Consider the following 23,151-nt stretch of genomic DNA (forward strand, 5'->3'; position numbering starts at 1 on the left):
TACCTACATAAATAAAATAAATTCGCTACCTAAAAACAAGGTCTAATGTTTTCGGATTTAACAAACTTTAAATGTGAATTAAATCGCAAAGTAAAATATAAAAAAGTGCAAGGTAATTTATAAATTTTATGATCCCCTAAATATTCTATTTTCTAACAACTACAAGATTGTGTCGTCTCTATAATTTGCAAATTTGCTAGATATATCTACGGCATACGCTTATGAGAATGTTTTTATAATAATGAAAAAACCTTAGGAAAACCCAAAGAAAAGGGTCAATTTCGAAAACTTGAACTATTGAATTAACGAATCCGATGACTATAAATTTATATTGCATATTCTATAAAAGATGTATAAACAGTTAGTTTAACTAGACATTTATTTGATCACGCCCGAATGTGCAAAATTAGTAGGTAGCATAAACCAATTTATCTAAATAGACTTAAATTATTAAGAATTAATAGATGTTAAAGTACAAAGTAAAAGAACAAATTTTATAACAACCAAATTTATTTAAAAATAACACAACTCAGTCTTCAAGAGATTGAAATGCTTTGAAAATCACTATTTACCATAAGTAATATACAAAAATGAAAAACCTACCTACAAACTTAACAAAAAAAAAAAAAAAACTAAATATATAACCTATTCTATTTTTTTCTCATCGAGTACCGGCTCTTTTTGATCTTCAACCTCCTTTCTGATGGGTCCAGTCTGCGTAATGGGTACCGTTCTCTCTCCTTTTATGACTTCAGCCACCTTCCTGGGCGCTGTAATCGTGAGGACTCCGTCAGACGAGAGATGCGACTCCACAGTTTCCGGCAGTGTACCCTCGGGCAGCGCGTACCGACGTACAAACTGTCTGGATATGTATCCGTGCTCATCTTTTATGTCCTCATGTTTTGCCTCCACTACAACGTACCCGTTCACCGTCTTCACAAAGATCTCTTCTGGCGTGAAATGCTGCACGTCAACATTTACCTGGAACTTGTCTTTGTTGACCTTTATGTTGGACCCGATGTCACGACGGCGGTAGCCATTTGCCTCCATGGTCTATAGCAATCCATTGACATCACAGGACACACCATGTGCGCAAATGCATGATCTGGTACTAGGCATGCTGCAAAGTCTCGGTCGAAAAAGCGTCTTATCCAACGACGAGGACAGTGAGGAGTTTCCATTACTGAATGCTGCATAGACATTTTGGTTATTATAAATTAGATTAGGTAAACAGAGAAGTTGGGATGCCAATAATTTCTCGTTGAATATTTAGTAAACGTCACAGTAAGCTTTTATATATGGTTTATATCATTGTTCATAACATCATTGCCAGATTGGGTATTTTTTTCGCTATTTTGGGCAAATTTTTTTCTGTTTGAAAAATTTTGTAGATATATTTTTTGGAGATATAAAAGTGAAATGTTAGTCTATGGGGGAGGCCTATGTTCAGAAGTGGACAGATAATGGCCCAGATGATGATGATGGTGATTAAGTGAAATGGGTTTGGAAAAGTGTATGTAATTTTTTTAAATAGGTTTGGTACTTGTTAACTGTATCATTATTTTCATCATTTCAGGCGTTAACTGTCCACTGCTGAACATGACTTTTCCCCATAAGATGAGTTTTTCCAATAGTTCCTAGGCTTAGTAGGCGGGGTTTTCTTTAATAAGTGAAAATGGAATGCCAACCCTGTCTGCTAACGGTATATGTTGGCGGGGCACCAGTGAGGGATGATAGGTGAGAATAAAAACAGCCCAATTAGCCCATTATGATGAATTCATCAGGAATTAACCATGATATTTTTCCTTTACCATTAAATTTCTTTAATTGCTTCTTACGACACACATAGGAAAGGAGGAGGTGGCCTATTCTATGCCGAGATCAAACTGTATAGAGGTATGTAAATGCAGTAAAATATAAATACAGGTAGCGAAACAGAAAAAAAGATATAAGAAGGAGAGGGTAAGCTAAAAATAAAAACAGAAGGAATGATCTTTTTTTGTGGTTCGGTTGGTGGTATATGGCAAAATGTAGTGAAAAACGATATACTTTGTGATTGGGTAAAAAAAAACCCTGGAACTCGTATCAATTTAAAGAAAAAGTATTTAACTCTTTATTGTACCAGAAACAAAAATATACAATGACAACTGAACAAACTCAATTTAAGTGAAATATAGTAACATAAATTACATATTAAAATATATACATAAAATATTTAAAGTTTGGGTATAAATAAAAATTTGGATCTGGCAATCTTAGCTTATATTATCTTAAATAGCGACATCTAACGTCGATTAAATAATACTAGTCACTAGAATTATCTAGAAACATCACAGTATGTAAACAGGTAGAAACATTTTATTAAAAAATTCTTTTAGCTAGATATAATTTATTTTTCTATACTTGATGAAATTATTTTAAAATCTTGGTAGGGATGTCTTTTTAACGCATAAACTAAACATATAACAAAATTAAAAAGTTTTGTATATATGTTGGTTACATTATTGCAAGTAATTACTGTTTGTGTTTTATTTTCAACCGACTTCAAAAAAAGAGGTTCTTAATTAGACTATATTTTTTATTGTTAACTTCTTTATGAATCGATTTGAAAAATATTTTTTAACTGGAAGGATATACTTTGAAATGTGTTTGATGGAAATTTTATCAAAATCGGTTCAGTACTTTAGTTTATAAATTAACTGGTTTGACAACGACCTAAGTAGGTGACTTTTTGTTTTGTGGAAATAAAATTAATACTCAATATTGCTACTCAATATTGATTACTAAATATGCCCAGTAAAATTAAAAAAAAAAGTGTTTTAACTGCCTTAAAAAGAAAGAACATTCTCAATTCGATTGTATTTTTATTATGTCCGTTGCCTTAGAACTCCTGTTTTATAAGTCAATTTGAAACATTCTTTCCTCATTTGAAAGATATACTTTCAGAATCATTCCATAGAAATGTGTTTTATGCTGTGAATAAAAATTTTGACATAACAAGAATAATTGCATTTATGTAAATAAATAATTTTACCTATCTAATTAGGTGTTAGAATTAGGTATATAAAATGAAAAACACCAATTTATATGTTCTTAATTTATTTAAATAAAATAACATTCACTAATTAATCAATAATCAGTCTCACAATACAATACTTTGAGAATACATTGGTAATACAAAAGTTAGGAACACTTTACTTACAGCTTCACTTAGATTATTTTTTCTCAGTAACATCTGGTTCGCTTTGATCCTTTATTTCCTTCCTGACAGGGCCTGTCTGCGCGATGGGGACCACCCTCTCTCCTTTAACAGCGTCGACAACTTTCCTGGGCGCGATAATGGTAAGGACACCGTCGGACGAGAGTCGCGACTCGACCGTCTCTGGTAGCGTACCCTCGGGCAGCGCATACCGCCTTACAAATTGTCTCGAGATGTATCCGTGCTCGTCTTTCTTTTCCTCGTGTTTGCCTTCCACCACGATATACCCATTTGCCGTCTTCACTGAGATCTCTTCAGGTGCGAAATGCTGCACGTCGAGATTCACCTGGAACTTGTCTTTGTCGACCTTTATGTTGGATCCGATGTCACGAGCGGCGGCAGCCAGTTGTTTCCATGGTCTGTAGTAGTCCTGAGACATCAGAGGGCACGCGACAGTAGTGAGCAGATCATCTGGTGTTAATGACAGTCCGAAATCTTGATCCAGTAATCGTCTTGGCCAGTAACGGTAGCGTGGTGATTCGTAACCAAACATGAATGGTAGCAGCGACATTTTTTGTAGAAAGTACAATTAATAACTCCAAGAGCTCGTGAGCGCTTTGAAGATTAGATGCGTTTATTTCAAACTTGTATGTCAAAGACTGCTCGCGCTCGTATTTATATCTGCTGACAGCGACATCTAGCGTTGAGTAGAAAATTCTCGAAACGCAGCCGGCGAACGTCACCCGACGTGATAATTTTTGTTGTTGTTCTAATCAAGCCGATAATTCGTGAATAATCTATAGAAGAACATTATATAGAATAGAAACTATTACGACAACATACTAGAACTTTTTTTTAAACAACAAATTAAATAGGTATGATCGGGCTAGATAATTTTCATGATTTTTAGAGGCCTTTAGGTAAATGTGGTAGATGACTATACCTAGGCAACTAGCTCACCCTCACTGGTTACCATATCATTTTCAGCCATTAACCCTTAAATACCTGAAGTTTCAAATTTGATACCGGAGTTATAAATCGCAGTGGGCGCCTACAATCGATTTTATTTTAATATTTGGCTGTTTACATATTACCAAATGTTTTTATCAAAATAAATATATAAAAATATCATTTTGATTTTTTTTACTATTTTTCCCCATTAGTAAACAGTAAAAGGTACACTTATACATTGTTTTATTTGATTTAAAAAATCAGGTTTTTAAGGGTTAAAAAAAGTATTCTGGAAAGAGGGATTGTTAGTAATGTGGAATGTGAATCTGTTAGTGGAAACCATCGTGGTTGATGTGAACTACCAGCGTTAACCATTGCATTCCATTTTTATCCTTTAAAAAACTATATATTTCGGGGGAAAGTGATTATTATTTTTTTAAATTATGTGCTGCCTATTTTATGCTTTATATGAGACGAGAATTGATGGGATTATTTAAAAAAAAAAAAACTATGATAATTTATATTTATCTCGATGTTTCGATCGGGTTACCTCGGTCATGGCCACGAGTAGACTGATGTAGAGCTGTCATGTTTCATGGAGAAGGGATCTTTAGGAATTAGGTGTAACAGCTCCATTTCTAACAATATACCTGATCAGGTCGACCTCCACGCGGTTCTCCCTGGAAACTATTGTGATTAAGTCTTGTCGAATTCATCACGATAGGTCAACCGACCAGTTTTCATTCTTATCTATCTATTTTTCGCTGGTGACTCGCCCGTGTATACCGATAGTGTAGGCGGCATTGTCGTTCCATATTCACCCATAAATAAAAAACAAGGGGGGAAAGGGATTGTTAGTAATGGAGACTGAGAAAAAAAAACAAAAAGTCTGATGAATTCATCATGATGGGCTAACTGGTCTGGTTTTATTCTCATCTATCACCCTTCACTGGTGCTCCGTCAGCGTATCCCGTTAGCGCAGGCGGGGTTACCATACCATTTTCACCCATAAAAAAAAATAAAAAACAGAACTATAGAGATAAGACTATATACGCTATTAATCTACTCTATTTATGTATATAAACAAACGAAAACATTGCGTATTAAATTCCTAAAGAAATTTTCTAGAAAAAAAATACAGAGTAACAATATAAGTAGGTCAATTATTATTACTGTATAACCTTGACATTGCACATCCCCATTTTTTTCTAGAAGCGCACTCTGCCATTGCGTTGTTTTGTTGAATATTCGAGATTTCACGGGAATACAGTTCGTCGACATAGTCTTTGTGTTTACATTACTGTCAGTGCTGCTCAACTCACGGGCTGATATATTTTTTGCAGGTGGATCCTCATCTGTACATGTATCCATACTCATACAGTCCGTTATGTATATAATTTAATTTTAATGAAAACTAACTGAATTTAAGAAAAACTAATTGGTATATGACAAACATTGGTCTTAATAAAGTTAAAATGAATTTTTGTTCTAAAATGAGCAAAAATTATTACATAAACAAAAGTTTTGTTTCTGAAGAATTTAAATATGTTTTACAAACATTGGATTATTCATTTTTAAATATTTTAGTTAAGAAATGTAATATTTTTGTTTTAGATTTTATCATTCTAATTTATAAATGCTTATTTTTTTCTTTTAATAATAGTTGCATTTATATGAATTATATAAATGATAGCTTGAGAATATTATGTCTACTAAATAAAAATTAAAGGCGATTACAGTTTTTTAATTTTTCATCTTCTTATCCTTACTCCAATTATTTATTTAGGGTTGGTGTAATATGTGATTTCTATTCGCAGTCATTTTGCATTCATTCATTTTGAAGATATCAATTTAAATGTTTGTATATGTTTTATTTTGATACGCCATCTAGAAGCGGATTATTCATTTTTAAATATTTATATTACTTTACTTAAGAAATGTAATTTTTTGTCAAAAACAAAAATACAGTTTTATTTTTTAAATATTTATTATTAGCTGTAATCTGTAGCTTTACTCACGTGAATCTATATATAAAATATGTACTAAGTTAGTTAAGTTAGTTAGTTACCTACTCATATACCAAATTTAATTCAAATCTGTTCTGTAGTTTTTGCGTGAAAGAGTAATAAACATCTATCCATTTATCCATTTTTATAAATTTTTGCATTTATAATATTAATACAACTAACATAAAATTATATTCTACCTTTAAATATAAACTGTGGTTGTTAATTTTACGACCCGATGATTGAACATCTCTGAAGTCAATAACGTTTCATGCGCTTCTCGTGTTTTCTACGCGATACTAGATGGCGCGCATCATATATAAAAAGGGGCATTTGACCGGCGAATCGACATTGAAATAATACAAGTGAATAAAGTCTACAAACAAGCGACTTGCGAAACGCATCTGAGCAAATTTTTACTCATTTCAAGTGCATTTAATAGTCGTAAATATGTCTCTATTACCGTACTTCTTCGACGATTGGGGCTTTGGACGTCCACGCCGTCTAGCTGACCAGCACTTCGGTCTGGTTCTCACTCCACACGATTTATTGTCAGTCGCTGCTGGGCCTCTCTTGACACGAGAGTACTTCAGACCTTGGCGACACTTAGCAGCTGCACAGAGGGACCTGGGATCCAGTATAAAGACCGACGCGGATAAATTCCAGATCAACTTGGACGTACAACATTTCGCACCGGATGAGATCTCAGTGAAGACGGCGGATGGGTACATCGTGGTGGAAGCTAAACACGAGGAAAAGAAAGACGACCACGGGTACATCTCGCGTCAGTTTGTGCGAAGGTACGCGCTTCCCGAGGGTACGTTACCAGAGACGGTGGAGTCTCAGCTTTCTTCCGATGGTGTGCTCACCATCACTGCACCTAGGAAGGTCTCGGAAGCTGTCAAGGGAGAAAGGAAGGTCCCAATTGCACAGACCGGTCCTGTCAGGAAGGAAATAAAGGATCCAATCGATCAAAAGGATGTTGCCAAAGATGAGAAGGAGAAAGAGTGAAATTGGTGCATGTTTACTGATTTATAATTTGTTAATTTGTTTGTAAGATATTTTTCCAAAGATTTACTAGATTTAATATTTTACCTAAGTACTATAATTGTTGGTGGCGCCATTTTGAGACTGATTTTAAAAATTTAATATTTTATATTTTCATTATAAACCTTTTGTGTTTGGGAAAACAATAAAGGTTTAAGTTTATTTTTTATAATATGGTTTTCTTTTCTTACCTTTTAACTCGGTACCAAGAAAAAATACTTCCTACTATCATTGTAAAAATATCAACCAAGAAAGTTATAAAAATATAAGGAGGTTGTTAGGCACGAGATAGATATAGTTAATAAGGGCAAGCATTTATTATAAATTATTGATACGTAATTATATGTTCATTTATGTGTTTATATCTGTGTTTTCAATTGTAAATTGGCATTAAAGCGAAGCATTAAAGACTGTTTTAGACATTGTGGGGTATAATACATGATTAAACCCCCAAAATAGCAAAAACAGTATATGAGGGAGACTTACGTTCAGCAGTGGACAGTTAATGGTTGATTGATGATGATGTTTTTTTGATGAGTGAAAATGGTATGGTAACCCCACCCCGCCTGCGCTAACGGGATACGCTGGCGGAGTACCAGTGAAGGGTGATAGATGAGAATGAAAACAGGCCAGTTAGCCCATCATGATGAATTCATCAGGAATTAACCATGATAGTTTCCAGGGGGAACCGCGAGGAGGTCGACCTGGTTGGGTATATTGCTAGCAATGGGATTCTCAGTCTCCATCACTAACAATCACTTTCCCCCCTATTGATGATGATGATTATGTATTTTGCCCAGCTTTAGCTCCAGATAGGGTTACCATTTCAGTTTCATACTCCAAAAAACGTGTACACAATCAAGGTTATATAATAAAACCAGTAATACACTATTTTTTACGAATCACTTTATTTAGCTACAACAGAATGAAGTATGTACCACTTCGCGGAGGACAGTGGCTAAATTAATACATTATATTTATTAATAGTGTATAAAACAATTATTTCTTTCAGAAGCTCAGTTACGCATATCACTACAGTGCTGTATATTTACTATATTTGTTTCAACTCCAATATCGGTTTGGAAATTGGTCTCGGTACATTTGATTTCATTGACAATTTCTCGTGTTAGGAGAATCAAAAGGTTTTACATATTTTTGATTTTATATATTTATGTGTTATATTATTTTTATATATTATATTATTAGATAGATAGATAGATAATTTATTTGCATTACTTACAGCACACAAATTACAACATAGATATACAAAAAAGCGAGATAACATAAATGATAAAAAAAAAATACACAAAGCTAAATACAATTTTTCGTTTATGCGTGTGCCATAGCAATACAAAATGGCCACAACTCAGTTTATTGCTTCTCCCTCAAAAGAGCAAATCACTGATATTCTGTTGCGGCCAAAGGGAATAGGGTAACAATAAAACAATACTACCAGATTATCCGTACAATAAAAAATGATAGATATACAGTAAACAGATTTTATATATAGAAATATGGTTTTCCTGTGAATAAATAAATAAATATACTGCAGTTTTTAATAACACGCCACTAGTAAAATATTGATGCAATTTAAAATTAGTATAAAAAAGAAAAGGGAGAGTTTTTTTTTTTAATATTTAGGTCTAACTTGCTTTTTCAAGTTAATATGTCACGAAATTAGCAAATTTTAAGTAAGGTCGATATTACTTAAAGCGCGGTTATGTTTTTGTATTTTTTTTTTATACAACTTAGAACGGCAAACAAGCTGACGGCCCACCTGATGGAAAGTGGTAACCGTCGCCTATAGACATGAGCAGTACCATGGACATAACAGAGTATACTGTTTCGCCCATGATACCCCCCATGCGTTGCCATTCCTGAGGACTCAGATGTTATTCCTCTGTACCCAGTAAATTCACGCCATATTAAACCGAAACACAGTCATGCAAACACAGCTGCTTCACGGTTGAAACACGAATGGGACAGAGGTACTCAAGCAATCGACTTTTGTACAAAGTATCCCTCTGGTAAATTAAATTATTGTATTACATTATTACATTTTTGTATTTATTCATGTTTTATGTGAAATAAAAATAAAGAACAATAAAAAGAGCGTAAACTGAAGACCTGTCGTCGAAGGTTTTTAAAGGTTATATAACTGGTTAATTTTAGAGTTAAGGGGTTTAGGGGTAATTGCTGTAAATTAGATAAACTACAAAAAAGTTACGGATGAAATTTCCCGTATACAAATGTATATACAAAAGTTTGGAAACTATTATGTCTATATACATACAACTATTATTTTATACATAAATAATACAAAACAATCCATTCGGGTAGTTATATATAATGAAAAATTATATACAACTATCCAATTTATATACAATTTAAAAGTGTTAAGGTAATTTTTTTAGCTTAATTTAATTGTATATATTTGCGTGCATATTTCCAAACCGATATTAAATATCTCTACTATTAACATGTTGTTATACATTGAAGACTACATTGTCGCGGCCATAGATATATTCCAACTAACACCAAACATAGTTCACTACGCGACAACAAAATTAATAGGTACGACCTTTTGCACCACATGCGACTTTTATTTTTGATACTTTGTTTATATATATAATATTCTTTAGCATTTTTTCACAGTTACATTTTTAATAAACACAGTTAATTTAATTAATTTTTAACAATTATATTAGTTTTATTCATAGAGACAATTTTGTTTTATATTTCTCATATTATTATCACTGCTATTTCATAATTTTTTACAATAATTTAATCAAAATTAGGACTCATATATAATAAATTAAATAATCCAAGCGGTATATATCAGATCGATGATCCGCAGAAGAATTAAACGTTATTTTTTTTTATAAATAATCAAATATTATTTGAATTTTCTTTAAAATTTTGTCTGCTTTATGTTAAATTTATATAAATGTATAAATAAAACAAATAAACTTATGTTTCAATACGTATTATTTGTATTAATTAATTAATTAAATTCTGTATAATACTAAGAAATATAAAAAGTTAATGATTTGAGTTTTTTCATGTCCAATTTTGTTTAGAAATAAAAGTAAAAGTTACAATCTGTGATATATTTACTGATTTGGTCGCATGTAGTGCAGAAAGACTAAATAAAAAAAAAAAATTAAACAATCACTATCTATAGTTAGTTTTTTTGTGATAAGTTTCATCTGAACATATTTGCAGTATATTTAATTCTATTTAATATTACATTAAATTATTTAATTAATTAATTAAAAAAAAATAGTTACCCAACCGTCAATATAATAAACTAACATTATTTTAAAGAGTTGACTATAGAAATATGGTTTTCTTACTTGGTTCTTTCCATCTGTTCCATATAAAAACAGATATAAAGATATAGATAAATAACTAATTAAATAGTAATTTAAAATCAGTATTTGTAATTTAATTTATTATAGAATTAAATATACTCATTTATTATTATTTATAAGTATAAATTATCGTTGTAATTTAGTTTGGTGATATAAGTCCTGGTTCACACTAGTGTTTTGATTTAGTTGGTAACACTTCATCTAAGTATTTGAACTATTTATATTCAACGTTGTATTTAGTACATTTTTTTTTTAACTACATACACCGTTGTGCAGTGTGAATTAGGTTTAGTAATCGATAGTACACATTCGGTCAATGAAATAGATACTTAATTTTTTTTTGATCGGCTGTACTTATGTACGTATTACAATGATATGTATCTTGATTAATAAATATATAAATTAAATAACAATATTTTGTCTTATATAATTTTTTTTTTTTTGGTACAAGTGAGAGGCAATTAGCGATACACATAGATCCTTATATTGATAAAGAAGTTAAAAAGTCGAATAGGTAAGATTCATCGAAAAATGAGTTTATTTATAATAATTATTTACAAAATAAAGTAAAATTAGAGTAGAGAGAATAAATTGTATGTGTATTCACTAATTGCTTCTCATCACAATTTTGTCTAAGCGTTAAAATTTTATAGTTAACAAAATATTTGTGTTAACGTTGTATATGTTAGTGATTGTGCATAATAATAAATAATATGTATCTATAAATTAAAAACACAGTGTTTTTTATGATAATTTGGTAACTATTCTATAAATTATTTACATGAAAGGCTTGAGGCGTGCGTTCGTACATCGTAAACCATTATCAGAATAAAAAGGACGTATGACAAGTAAGTACAGTTTTTTTTTACATATTTTATAATCTATAATTTTAAACTTCAACATTGGTTTAAACGAAGAACCGAGTACCTGTAATTTTTTTTAGTTTTAATTACACTTACAAAATTTTAGCAAATATAAAAAGATGTACGACGACATTATTTTTTTTTTCACAACTACAACAGAATATCAACATTCAAATCAGAAACATTTGTCCTATTTTCTTTGTAAATTTATTAGATATATCTAATTTATTTTTTTCTATAATCTAAGCTACATAAAATGTACGCCACTTTTGCTTTGCAACATCTAATGCTAGAATACAATAGGTACAAAATTGAGCTTTATTGATATGTATCGTTAGAATGAATATCGCGAAAATATGTGTTTTTTTTTTCGTCATAGTCGATTCAGTAGCTTAAGTGCTATCGACCACTTTAAATAGATCGTCAAAATTTGCTATTAACCTATAAAGTGCTGGAGTTTATATACATAGTTTTGTTTTTTATACATATATCAATAGGTATATATATTTTTTATTGGAATTAACTTTTTTATTTCACAAAACAGACGCGTTTGGTATCACAAATATTAAGACAGTGCACACAAGTGATTTTGATTCTGTTACATTTTCATCACTATCATCAATATTATATTCAACATTCATCATTAAGTAAATGAGAATATTTTGAAGATAAATGTCACTCGTGTTAAGAAAAAGAAAAAAACATATAAAGTACGAAGTACTTATATTTTTATATCATTTGTCCTGGAATACTAATAAAGTATGCGTATTATAATACAAAACGATTTTAAAGGGAATCTCTGTAGAAAATTTAATTTGATATTAAAACCAAATCTACAACTGTTCATTTTCATTGTATATATATTATAAAAAAAGCTTTAAAAAGTCTTTGACAACCTTTTTAAAGTAGTGGTATACTTTAAAAACAATTAAGTTAACAAAAAATGTGATATGTATTTATTAAGCACATTGTATAAGCTTGTCTGTGCATTTGCGAATATTTTATGGAACTCTTCTCAAGCTATTACTATTAAAATTAAATATATAAAATGGGAGATTTCCATTTTTATAGTCTATGGAAGAAAGGTAACGTACTATACATGTTTATATATATATATATATGTATAAATATCTAGTTGTGTATAAATCAATAAATATAATTGTAACCTGTTTAAATTCTATTGACCCATAGAGTATTAAACATTGTTTTTAATTTACTTTTTTTTATTTCCAACATAAAGAATAGAGTGACGTAAAATTAGCTATGATTAGTTCATTCAATATTAAACTTTAGTTATGGCATACAAAAAAGTCTGTAAATTACAAACATCGTCATCTCGAAGAATCGACCATTTAGGCAGGATTTCAATTGTATTGCCAGCCTTGGTTCACTCTCGCAATGCTTTCGATAGAAACAGAGGGCCTACCATGAAATGATTTCCGAAAATTCGGGGCCGAACGAAACACAAATTTGATATTAAAATTACATAATACATACCGTTTAAAAATATTGAAAATGTTAAAATATTATTCCTTTGGACTTTTATGGTAGGATTTATGACGAACGAAGTGTTAAGCTCCAATTTTCTGGGCCAATTTCGGTATGAACGAAAACACGAAAATGAGTCTGAAAATTCGGAACTTCATTTAATGGTATATACCCTGTTCGAGATTGATCGAAACAAGACTGGATTATAATGTGAATACACACATTTTTATTTACGTATTAATATTTTACTAGACCGACAGCGAACTGAGACTGGCACCTACATGTTTATATATATATATTTTTTATATTGTTGGGAATAACAAACAGTGATTCATCTGGTAAAATGGTTGCAGAACAAAATAACAGAGGTCACAGAATATACTGTGACACCTAAGGTACATACATATCAATGTTTCTTATATATACGAGTATATACGTAATAGGAAATCTCCCTCAAGGTTTTTTGTATATTAGTATGATATAAAATTTTTTGAAACCTACCAATCATAAACAAGAATCAAAATCGAAAGAAAAAAATTATAAAAACAGATATTTAATTATGTTTTAAACAACAATCTTTATTATACATTGAAACATTATTGGAATAAATAATAGATTCCTGTTCAAAAAACTCAGTTGCCTCCTTATGAACCGTTTACAAGCTAACCAGCGAAGTACAGTCGGAGATCTTTTTACATAGTCATCTATACAATTAACATCGCCTGTCTCTACTCGTAAACGTTAAAACTCTCACGGAACACAAGAATCTATAACTACTCCAAATTAAAGCTTCTCATTTTACCATTTTAACACATTACGTACCCTACGACGTGATGTCACAGAAATACATATAATTCTAAGTGTAGTCTACATAACGTAACTATGATACACTGGCGGACAAAAATTTAGGATGTCACAATTATTTGAATTAAATAATAAAAAAAAAATGTATAGCAAATATAAATCCCAATTTCAATATTGACAAACTATAGTTTGTTTCAGTAGACTACATAAAAGTATAGACAAACGAATAATTGACCATAAGATAGTCCGTTGATGTCCAGTTGAATGTTTCGATTTGTTACTATTTTTAATTAGGGAGGCTGATAATTAAAAAAAAAAAACTTGGTTACCTATTTGATTAAGGTCTATTCAAATAATATAGTATAAAAATATAGTATGATTATAAAAGGAATCATGAAAATTTGTTCACAATTATAAAATTGTATCGTAACACATGCAATGTGCCGTAAATATGACAACCTTGTTTTTGAAGTTAGTTGGAAATTATGAGTTAAGTAATTATTCTAAAATTAATATAGATATAATTATTTTAAATAAGAGTTATATTATTAAAATAATTTATTTTTAGTACCATTAAGTTTCAGAATAAGTTGACTTTTTTGTTTATTACTAGTAACGATTTTATTTATCTGAATTAATGATTGTATTACATTTTCTTGTTTTGTGGAAATAGTAAATTTATTTGAATAAATTAAGTTGAAATTAATAAATAAATCTTTAAATAAATTTATATCAATATTGAATATTACGTTATGATATTGGACATAACAAAAAATAGTAACTAAAATTTAATTGCAAAATTGTGAAAAAATATTGTATATCGTTATTTTGTCCGCCATTGTATTATCTAATGGTGCATTCACATTGATAAAACTACTTACAATTCGTCTAACAGAAAGGCAAGGTTCTACGAGTATATTGGATATAAATCCTATTGTTGACAGCCATCCCCAATAATATTTCCAAAAGGCTATGTTTATATTTAGTTATCTGAAGGAAAATTGCTTCATCACACGTTAGATCGATTCGATTAGTGTTGATTTGGGGCTAAAACAAGAATTAATGTATAATATATTAATCAAAAATTAAAATGCTTTAATTCGATATTTTTGGGTAATATTATCGAATAATCGATTATCGATTAATCGTTATTGTTTCCTACAAAAAGTTGAGATTAGATTATAATCTAATAATTTGTTCTAATCAATTAAGCAGTAAATGTTCAATTGATTTTTTTTTCTGTTTATGGTACGTAATACAATAGATTTATTTTATTTGTGTATAATCGATAATATTTATTTATTTATTTATTCATTAGTACAAATATGTGTACATGGCGGACTTAATGCTAAAAGCATTCTCTCCCAGTCAAACATAGGGAAGTTTGAAATATTGTTCTTGTAATTGCTGTTAATATTAATATTATTTATTTATATTGATTATATCGATCAGTTGATATTTTTTTTATATCGACGATTTATTGTTAATCGATTATATCGTATTATAAACAAAGCAATTAATTGTTTGATCATTTGGGCCATATATGAATTAAATTTAATAATAGATACCCAAATATTAATTTGTCAGGCAGCACTACTTTGAGGAGATAAGAATCCTTATCTGTAGACACTATAATGACGCTGTTTGTCCAAATTATGGCCATGTTTTGATCAAAAACTAGTAAATTATTTTAGAACAAGTTAATCTTTGGTTAAGAGATGCCCATAAATATTCAAAAAGTAATACTTTATTAGGGATGACTGTAAGGAAAAAAATAGGTAAATAATAATTGCAACAAACACAGATCATCGGTTAAGATAAATAAGTAGGAAAGTGATAATTTTTTTATCTTTCAGTACGTAACGCATAGTCAAGATAAATTTATTATTAAAAAAATATCGACTTAAATGTTAACCAAGTATAAATCAACAAGAATGTAATCTCATTCGATAAAAAATAAAATCATTAAAATCAATCCCAATTAGGAATTATGAAGAAAAAAATTATGCTGAAGGAACAATAAATTATATCTAATATATATTTAATAAGATTAAAAATCTTTTTAATATTTCGAATTCATTATAATAAATCATAAATGGAAGAATTTTTAAACTTTTTTAAACAAATTTTAATGATGTTGCATTTTATTTAAAATGATCATTACAGTCTTAGATTACAGTCAAGTTACTTAAATTTGCTCTCTGTGTTATAAAAAGAAAAAAAAAAAAGTTTTATCATTTTGTAGAAAAGTAAAAAACATTTTATTTATAGATGTCACGATAAATTAAGAGATGATTGAATTTGCTTTTCGCATGTCATTTTTCAAAGATGCTATTCATTGCCGTTGTAATTTTATCCTTCTGCAGTCGTGTTACGATTACATTTTATTTATAACGCCATCTAATACTATAATAATTGTTCTCTTTAGGTGGCATTTTTAATTAAAAATATACGAAGCATTTATTGACTGAAATTTTGTCTAATAATGTCAATAGTCTATTTGTTACAAACATAATTAAAATACTATGTTTTTTATTGAGAGGTTAAAAATTTATAAAAAAAAAATACTAATAAAATTCTCTATGTTTTTATGTACATTTCGATTTTTTTAAAATTTACTGCTCTCATAAAAATGTAGTTGTTTTTGCGAAGAGACCATGAATATAAAAAAAAAGGGTTATATTAATAAAGGTTATATTGGAAAATAGTATTCATCGTGAGAATAAAGTAATTGCCTGTGAGAGAAGAGACCCCGGAGTTAACGTGCATGTATGAGATGAATTTGTGGAAGTGAATGAAACAAAACATGTACTCTGCGTACAGCTATTGTTCTTTTTTGTTTACCTCATACGAAAGCTGTCGTAAAATCAATTGGTACTTTTATTATTTACATGAATATTCACAATTTTTTTTTAAATCAATTGGGGTTTCGTAGGTTAGCGTGAAATAAGGTGATACTTAATCTTTAAATATTAAGACATTGGGGAAGCAAAATGTATGCAATTATTCATACATTTGCACACATTTAAAACGCTATTAATGTTTTGTCATAAATTATACATGTTTACAGAATCATGCATCAATTTGATTATCTTTTATATCGTGACGATAAAATTTTACCGTTACGCGTTGTTCTACAATAAATTATAAAATGTCTATAGTTAAAAGAATTCTAAAAGATGGAAATGTTATGATTTCTTACACCATTATTTTTATAGCAAACTGTCTGTGATGAAGAAATTCCGATGGCAGTTTGGGCTTAAAGCGTTGTTAACGCCATCTATTAGCAACTCGACGCAAGATAGACCGGGCAGAAGTTAGCAAATGCGCCAACTTCATGGTTCAATATATTATGAAAATAACAATAATCAACGGACACATTTTTATTCAAACATTTCCTGTATTATGTAATATATAAAGAAATATACGATTAGCATAAAAAAAGAGTTTTTAATCACAATCAATGTAATGTAATTAATTCTCTAATACGGTACTAATACCGTCTAGACGGTACCGTATTAGAGATTTTTTTCTTAAACATGGCTGTTAATACTTCATTGTTGCTCCAAGCTATACGTGATTCGCTCGATCAATTCTGACAAATCATTCATTTTTGAGTCGGACGTATTCTATTATAAAATTTCGTTGAAATCTGTTCAAACATCTGTTGATGGAACTAGGCAGACATCAATTCTATGTATGAGTAACTTGAATTGAATAGCTAAACTCTAGCTTTTCTACCTTATTGTTATGAATATAACTCTATTTTCTTTCAAATTTGATTTTATACAGATTTATTTATTTTTAAATAATAGCTAAGTTGACGATCATGAGATTTTAGAAAATAATATTTTAATTGATGAATAAATAGATTAAGTTACCGCCGCCCTACTAGATTTTATAGCCTAATGATCTGTGCCTGTGCTAAGAAACCTAACGATAGATATAAACGAAAAATCTAATAGTGTAAAAGGCGTAATACACTTATTTACAAAACCCAGCCTTTAAGATCCACTACAAGCACCAGTACCTACTAGTCGAGAACAAAACGGAATACAATTAACTATGATATGTTCAGTTAACGTCTCAGTCTTTATACTACTGCTAGAGTCAGTCCTAAGCTAGTGGATTCCACAATCCCATAAGAAGAGGACGCGATATTTTCAAAACGGAAATCATCAAAAAGCTTCGTATTTATAGTACATCCAATTTCGTAATACACATGTCTAGAAAAATATTTAAGTATAATTGCACCGGCAACAAGTTCATTAAAATTAGTAAATATTGTAGTACTCACAGCTTTTATGATATGTATCATTTCCTTACGATTATTTACATCTATTACACTTATAACTACATTAATATCGTTTGTGATAGGTTTTTGTGCGTCACCTAAAGCGAGTGCGTCGTGCCTAGTATCATTATGAACAACATATGCTACATTATTTATAAATTCATCGTAAATAGATACAAAATTGATGCTTTTCAAAATATATCTCTCAGTAACATAAGGAACAACGTGTAAGGATATAGATTTAGCGGTGTCGCTCAGTAAATTCGAAATTGAATTGACGATATTCTGGTTAGAATTGGGGAGAGAGAACGGGAGATTGTACACGAGGGTGATAAGGATGATGAGAATGTAAAGGAAGGTGATGGGACGGTGAGGGGTGAAAGCGGAGCTGGGAGGTGTAGGGTAAATGACGTCCACTTCGGCGATCTTGAAGATAGACAAGAGTAAATGCGACGAGATGTCTTCATTTTGTGAGTTGATGCGTGTCTTTATCACTTTGAGGACGTCGATGCATTCCTCCTGTAAGCATATTTTGATATGACTTAAGTAAATTTTAACACATTCTTGTAAATTGCAGAACATTTATACATTTATAAACAAACAACAACTAGAGATTGGCATTTTGGATGTCGAATAACTAATCCGGAAATTTGATGGGTTTTACAAAACTTTTTATTTGAGATGAATAAAAGAAACTAATAAAATTGTCATTTATATTTTTATTTATAGCAAGTATATATATACGCTCTCTCCCTGTCCAATGAGAAAAAATGCATAGTGTACTTGACGACACAAAGAATAATAATTATTTGTGTCGTCAAATGCCGTTAGAGTGGTAATAGTAAGTAAATACATCGTCACACATCTTACTTTTTTTAAAGGAAGACTGATGCCCAGTAGTGTGCCGTTGTAAATTATTACAATGATTCAATTAAATGTTGAAATTACCTTTTCTCTATCGAGGAGTGCCTCGCCGGCGTCTCTGAGCATCTCCTGCTCACGAGGCGGCACGCTGGCAGAGATAATGACATTCTCGTTGCTGATATTGAATAACGTCAGGGTACAGTTCGTCTGTTGATAAATACAATTTATATATTAAGAAGCAGGATAATTATGGATGTCGTAAAAGGCGACTAAGGGATTTTAATGGTTGAGGGATGGGCAGCAGCATCCCTCCTGAACAATAGTTGCTAACTCGCCTGCTGAGTTTGGCAACTACTGGCAAAACCCCCCCAATAAGGAGAGGCTGATGTTCAGCAGTGGACAACAAACGGCTGATATGGTAAGCAGGATAATTATCTTCAAATTTGTAATTATCTTAAATACAGCGAGTGTGGGTAGGATTTTACTTATTTGATATATCACATATGTGGAAATTTGTAAAGGTTTTTGTTACTCGACTCGAAGAACACAGAAAGATCATCTTTTTGTTTAACGTAAAACAAAATTTGGAATTAGTATATACAATCTTTTGAAAAGTGAAGCATGAGCATGGGTATCACAATATAGTATATTATGTAATGTTTATGGCTTTGCTCATATATAAATGTCATGTGTTTGTTCGTTTGTTATCTAAAGATTTAAAAGCTATAAATAGGGGATAGTTTCTCTAGTAAGTCACAATAAAAATATGCTCATACAGCTAAAACAGTAACTTACTCCTTCACTATGTACCCCATTTAGATATTGCTGCAAAAGACGGACGGCATCTTCGGCACCAAGGCCTGTGTGGGGCCGGAGTAGAGCTTCATCGACTGCGCTGAACCCGAGTAAGAGGTACACGCCTTCAGGAAGCTTGTATTCTCCTGAAATTTGTTAATAAGAAACTGTATTACTGACGGAATAAAAAGACTTTTTGGATATGGAATCTTCCTATGAATATTCCTATCAGGTCAGGAGAATTATTAATGAAGACTCATTGTTAGAAATATACTCTGTTAGATCAAGCATTACATGATTTCTCCTAGAAACTGTCATTAATTCACTGTTCTGAATTTATCTGCAAATAACCAAACAAGCAAAGTTACATTACGATTACATTTTGATCCATTTCTAATGGGTCAAAATAAACTGTAAAAAAATGTAAGAGCTCTGTTAGGTCGACCTGCAATTTCAGTTCAGCCCTATGATTTATCACATTTAGACGATTTCAAATAATAGAAGATTCTTAATTCGCTTGCATATTTTTCGTGTGTATTTTACGGAACACTTTGATAATCAAAACCAATTTTGTCATCAGTGAATTGCCTACTTTTTTGCAGAGTCAAATCTTAAACCATTGATAAAGTTCTTTTATGATTTTCAAGTATTCTATAACTAAAATCTATAAACTAACCTGGGTTTGGTCTCATGCAGATAAAAGACCCAGAATAACAGTAGCAGCGTCCTCTGTATGCCTGGTACGCTGGCGCTGCGTGTGAGTAGTGAGCGAGACGGGATGAACAAGGGGCACGGGGCACGCATGCCACCTTGCAAGACACCTGCAGTGAGGACTCGCAGACACAAAGGTCTGTACACTCAGCTAGTTCTGCTGAACGGTACAACTGCAATCAGAAAAAGAGATAATGTAGTTACATAATAAATATAATAATAATTTTACTCGTGTTTCTGACCTTAATCACCTGTGTGGTCATGGCTGTATTTCGGTTTGAGGGATGAGATAAAGCAGCAAAATTATATAAAGGTATTTACTATAATAAGATACCCATGGCATCTTAAAATAGTCTATCAAGCCAATGGTGTATTGTTCATGTTTATAGGCGCCGTTTATTACTTTCCATCAAGTGGGTCGTCAGCTCGTCGCTCCAAATGGCATGAAATTTTATAAGTCTGCATTATCATTTCACAGTTCATTTAACAACTTCTCTAAATTGGCTTCGGTTTGAGTATACCGAGCTGTATAACCAGATGTTTGTTCATAGTTTATAAGAGATGAGAATAAAAGCGATCATTTAGGCAAATTATGTTGATTTACTTGGATTATCTCGATATTTCGACCAGGTTGTACCGCCGTGGTCACGAGTAGACTGGCTCTTATAAACCAATACATTGCATACTATATATGCAACGAGAACGTCTTAAAGTTAATATTGCATACCGTTACTGAGTTCCTGTATGCCAGTTGTCTGGTACTATATGTAATAGCACAAGATGTAGCTTCTGAACTAGGCTTTTTTGTGATGTGTGAATACAGCAGTTATATGCTGATAAGGGTAAAGAAGATTAACAAAGAGGTTAGCCATCCCCTTCTTAAGACGATATCGGATCTTTATCGGGTCTTTATTTCAACTTACCCGTCTAGTTTCTCCCATCTTAATATACTGCGCCTGATCATCGCTCTCCGGTTTTTTCACCACACAATACTTGGTCGGTTCTAAGGTGGTGGTCGGTCGTGGGGTCGTTGTAGTTGTGGTCGTGGTGGTCGTAGTGGTGGTAGTCGTCGTGGTAGTTGTGGTGGAAGTCGACGTGGTCGTATCAGCGGTGGTCTCTAGCACTGGCTCGGAGATTTGTTCTACCTCAATAGGGCCGACGGTTTGTTCGGACATGGTTGTCTTTGGACCTATAGGCTCCCGGTTCACCTGGGATGGTTAAGAAGTTAGTGGTCATGTAGTGAGAAAATAACTATGCGATATGTTATCATACCACTTCCTTCCCCAGAATGTTAGGATGAGAAGGGATTGTTATTATTGGAGATTAGCATCCCCATTGTTAGGAATAAACCCTATCAGGTCGACCTTCTCGCGGTTCCCCGTGAGTGTTTTATTGTTGAATTTGTCATGATGGGGTAACTGCTTCATCTTCATCTATCACCCCTCACTGATGGCCTACCAGTGTATACCGACAGCTCAGGCGGAGTTACTAGGGAGTATTACCAGATAATAGTGGAATATCATCTAGTAATACTCCCCAGAATGTTGGAACTTTAACTTATCATAATATATACTACCAGTTTTGTATATAGCTTTTACTTTTGCTCTATCTGTTTCGCTTTTTTCTTCTTTGCTTCTTTTATCATGGCTTCATTACTTTTCTATATAATTCTTAAGAATTCTGGGAGTCCACAATACTGATTAGAAACATTATAATGTTACTTACCTGCATGTTATCAGCGCGTGGTGTTCCATGGTGTGTAGTATGACGGTGCTGGTGGATCGTAGTATGATGGTAAACTGAAGGCTCCGGTGGGACGGTCATGTAGCTGATGCCATTATCGAATTGGGTGGTAGTGAGCAACGAACCGTAGGTTTTGATGTGGTAATCGCTTTGGGACTCCACTGTGAAATTGTTAAATTACAAATTTTATTCTTAGTCAATGTGAAAGGTCCTTTAGGGGTATAACGCAAGGGGTGACATGTTTTACTCTGTACATGTCTAACGTTACTCTAGTTATTGGATATGAACAGAGTAATTAGTGCAAACCCTATTATGATATCTATAGATGATGGTTAAAACTTAGTAACTGAGTCTTATATTAGGTAAGGTAAGGTATCCACAACAAGGTGACTAAGAGAGGGCTAGGAATGGACAGAAGCGTCTCTCTTAAAACATTTCCAAAGCTTAACGGCGGTTGCCAATCCGCCTGCCAAGTGTGGCTACTGGCAAAATCCCCCAAATTGTAGGTTTATGTTCACCAATGGACAGTTAAAGGCTGATATGATGATGATGATGATGAAAGGTACCCACCAACACAAGGATTGAGCCACAGCAGTCTCTGCCAGCCGAGACAGTCGTACAGTTGTGCGAAGTCTGTGCCGCGGCAGGCGCATGCTGCTCGGAGCTGGGTGCCGAGGACGGCCACGACGGCTGCCCTGCACGCGGCGGGTGAGCCAGCGCATCCTTGGGTCACGGCGTCCACCGCGCACCACTGCTCGTAGTTCTCTAAGCGAATTCTGTTTCAACAAAACGGGAGGTCAAGATTTTAATTTCGATTTTACAGGTTTGTTCTTTATAGGTGTGATTATATGAAATTAAAATTTATGGTTGTGAATATAGAGTTGAAAATTTATTGTAGACAGTTTGATTCTAAAAAGGTTTTTTTTTGATGGGTGAAAATGATATGATAACCCCGCTTGCGCTAACGGGATACGCTGGCGGAGCACCAGTGAAGGGTGATAGATGAGAATAA

At 32.0% G+C, this 23,151-nt stretch overlaps 3 protein-coding genes and 1 pseudogene across 4 annotated transcripts in view; 1 reads left to right on the forward strand and 3 right to left on the reverse strand.

Annotated features, from left to right (window-relative positions):
• Positions 1–492: 492 nt before the first annotated feature.
• Positions 493–1,291, reverse strand: LOC113519447 (protein lethal(2)essential for life-like; annotated as a pseudogene).
• Positions 1,292–3,081: 1,790 nt separating this feature from the next.
• Positions 3,082–5,460, reverse strand: LOC113519432 (protein lethal(2)essential for life-like). Its single transcript, XM_052897150.1, has 2 exons — positions 5,332–5,460; positions 3,082–3,996 (listed from the first exon to the last, which is right to left on the reverse strand). The coding sequence occupies exon 2, from the start codon at positions 3,768–3,770 to the stop codon at positions 3,216–3,218; it is 555 nt and encodes a 184-aa protein (XP_052753110.1). The 5' UTR covers positions 3,771–3,996; positions 5,332–5,460; the 3' UTR covers positions 3,082–3,215.
• Positions 5,461–6,491: 1,031 nt separating this feature from the next.
• On the forward strand, positions 6,492–7,375 carry LOC113519436 (protein lethal(2)essential for life-like). Its single transcript, XM_031909653.2, has one exon. It carries the CDS (start codon positions 6,607–6,609, stop codon positions 7,165–7,167), a length of 561 nt encoding a protein of 186 aa, XP_031765513.1. The 5' UTR covers positions 6,492–6,606; the 3' UTR covers positions 7,168–7,375.
• A 10,241-nt stretch (positions 7,376–17,616) lies between these two features.
• LOC113519480 (uncharacterized) overlaps positions 17,617–23,151 on the reverse strand; it is a 295,148-nt gene continuing 289,613 nt past the window's right edge. For both annotated transcript variants that reach the window (XM_031909578.2, XM_026904597.3), the window contains 7 exons: positions 22,710–22,915; positions 22,122–22,300; positions 21,320–21,604; positions 20,362–20,569; positions 19,686–19,831; positions 18,975–19,097; positions 17,617–18,545 (listed from right to left, as the gene is read on the reverse strand). In XM_031909578.2, coding sequence (XP_031765438.2) covers positions 17,826–18,545; positions 18,975–19,097; positions 19,686–19,831; positions 20,362–20,569; positions 21,320–21,604; positions 22,122–22,300; positions 22,710–22,915 — 1,867 coding nt within the window. In that variant the 3' untranslated portion in view covers positions 17,617–17,825. The remainder of the gene's footprint in view (positions 18,546–18,974; positions 19,098–19,685; positions 19,832–20,361; positions 20,570–21,319; positions 21,605–22,121; positions 22,301–22,709; positions 22,916–23,151) is intronic.

The sequence above is a fragment of the Galleria mellonella genome, unplaced genomic scaffold, assembly GCF_026898425.1.
Source record: "Galleria mellonella isolate WM207_F2 unplaced genomic scaffold, CSIRO_AGI_GalMel_v1 utg352, whole genome shotgun sequence".
NCBI classification, from domain to species: Eukaryota; Metazoa; Arthropoda; class Insecta; order Lepidoptera; family Pyralidae; genus Galleria; species Galleria mellonella.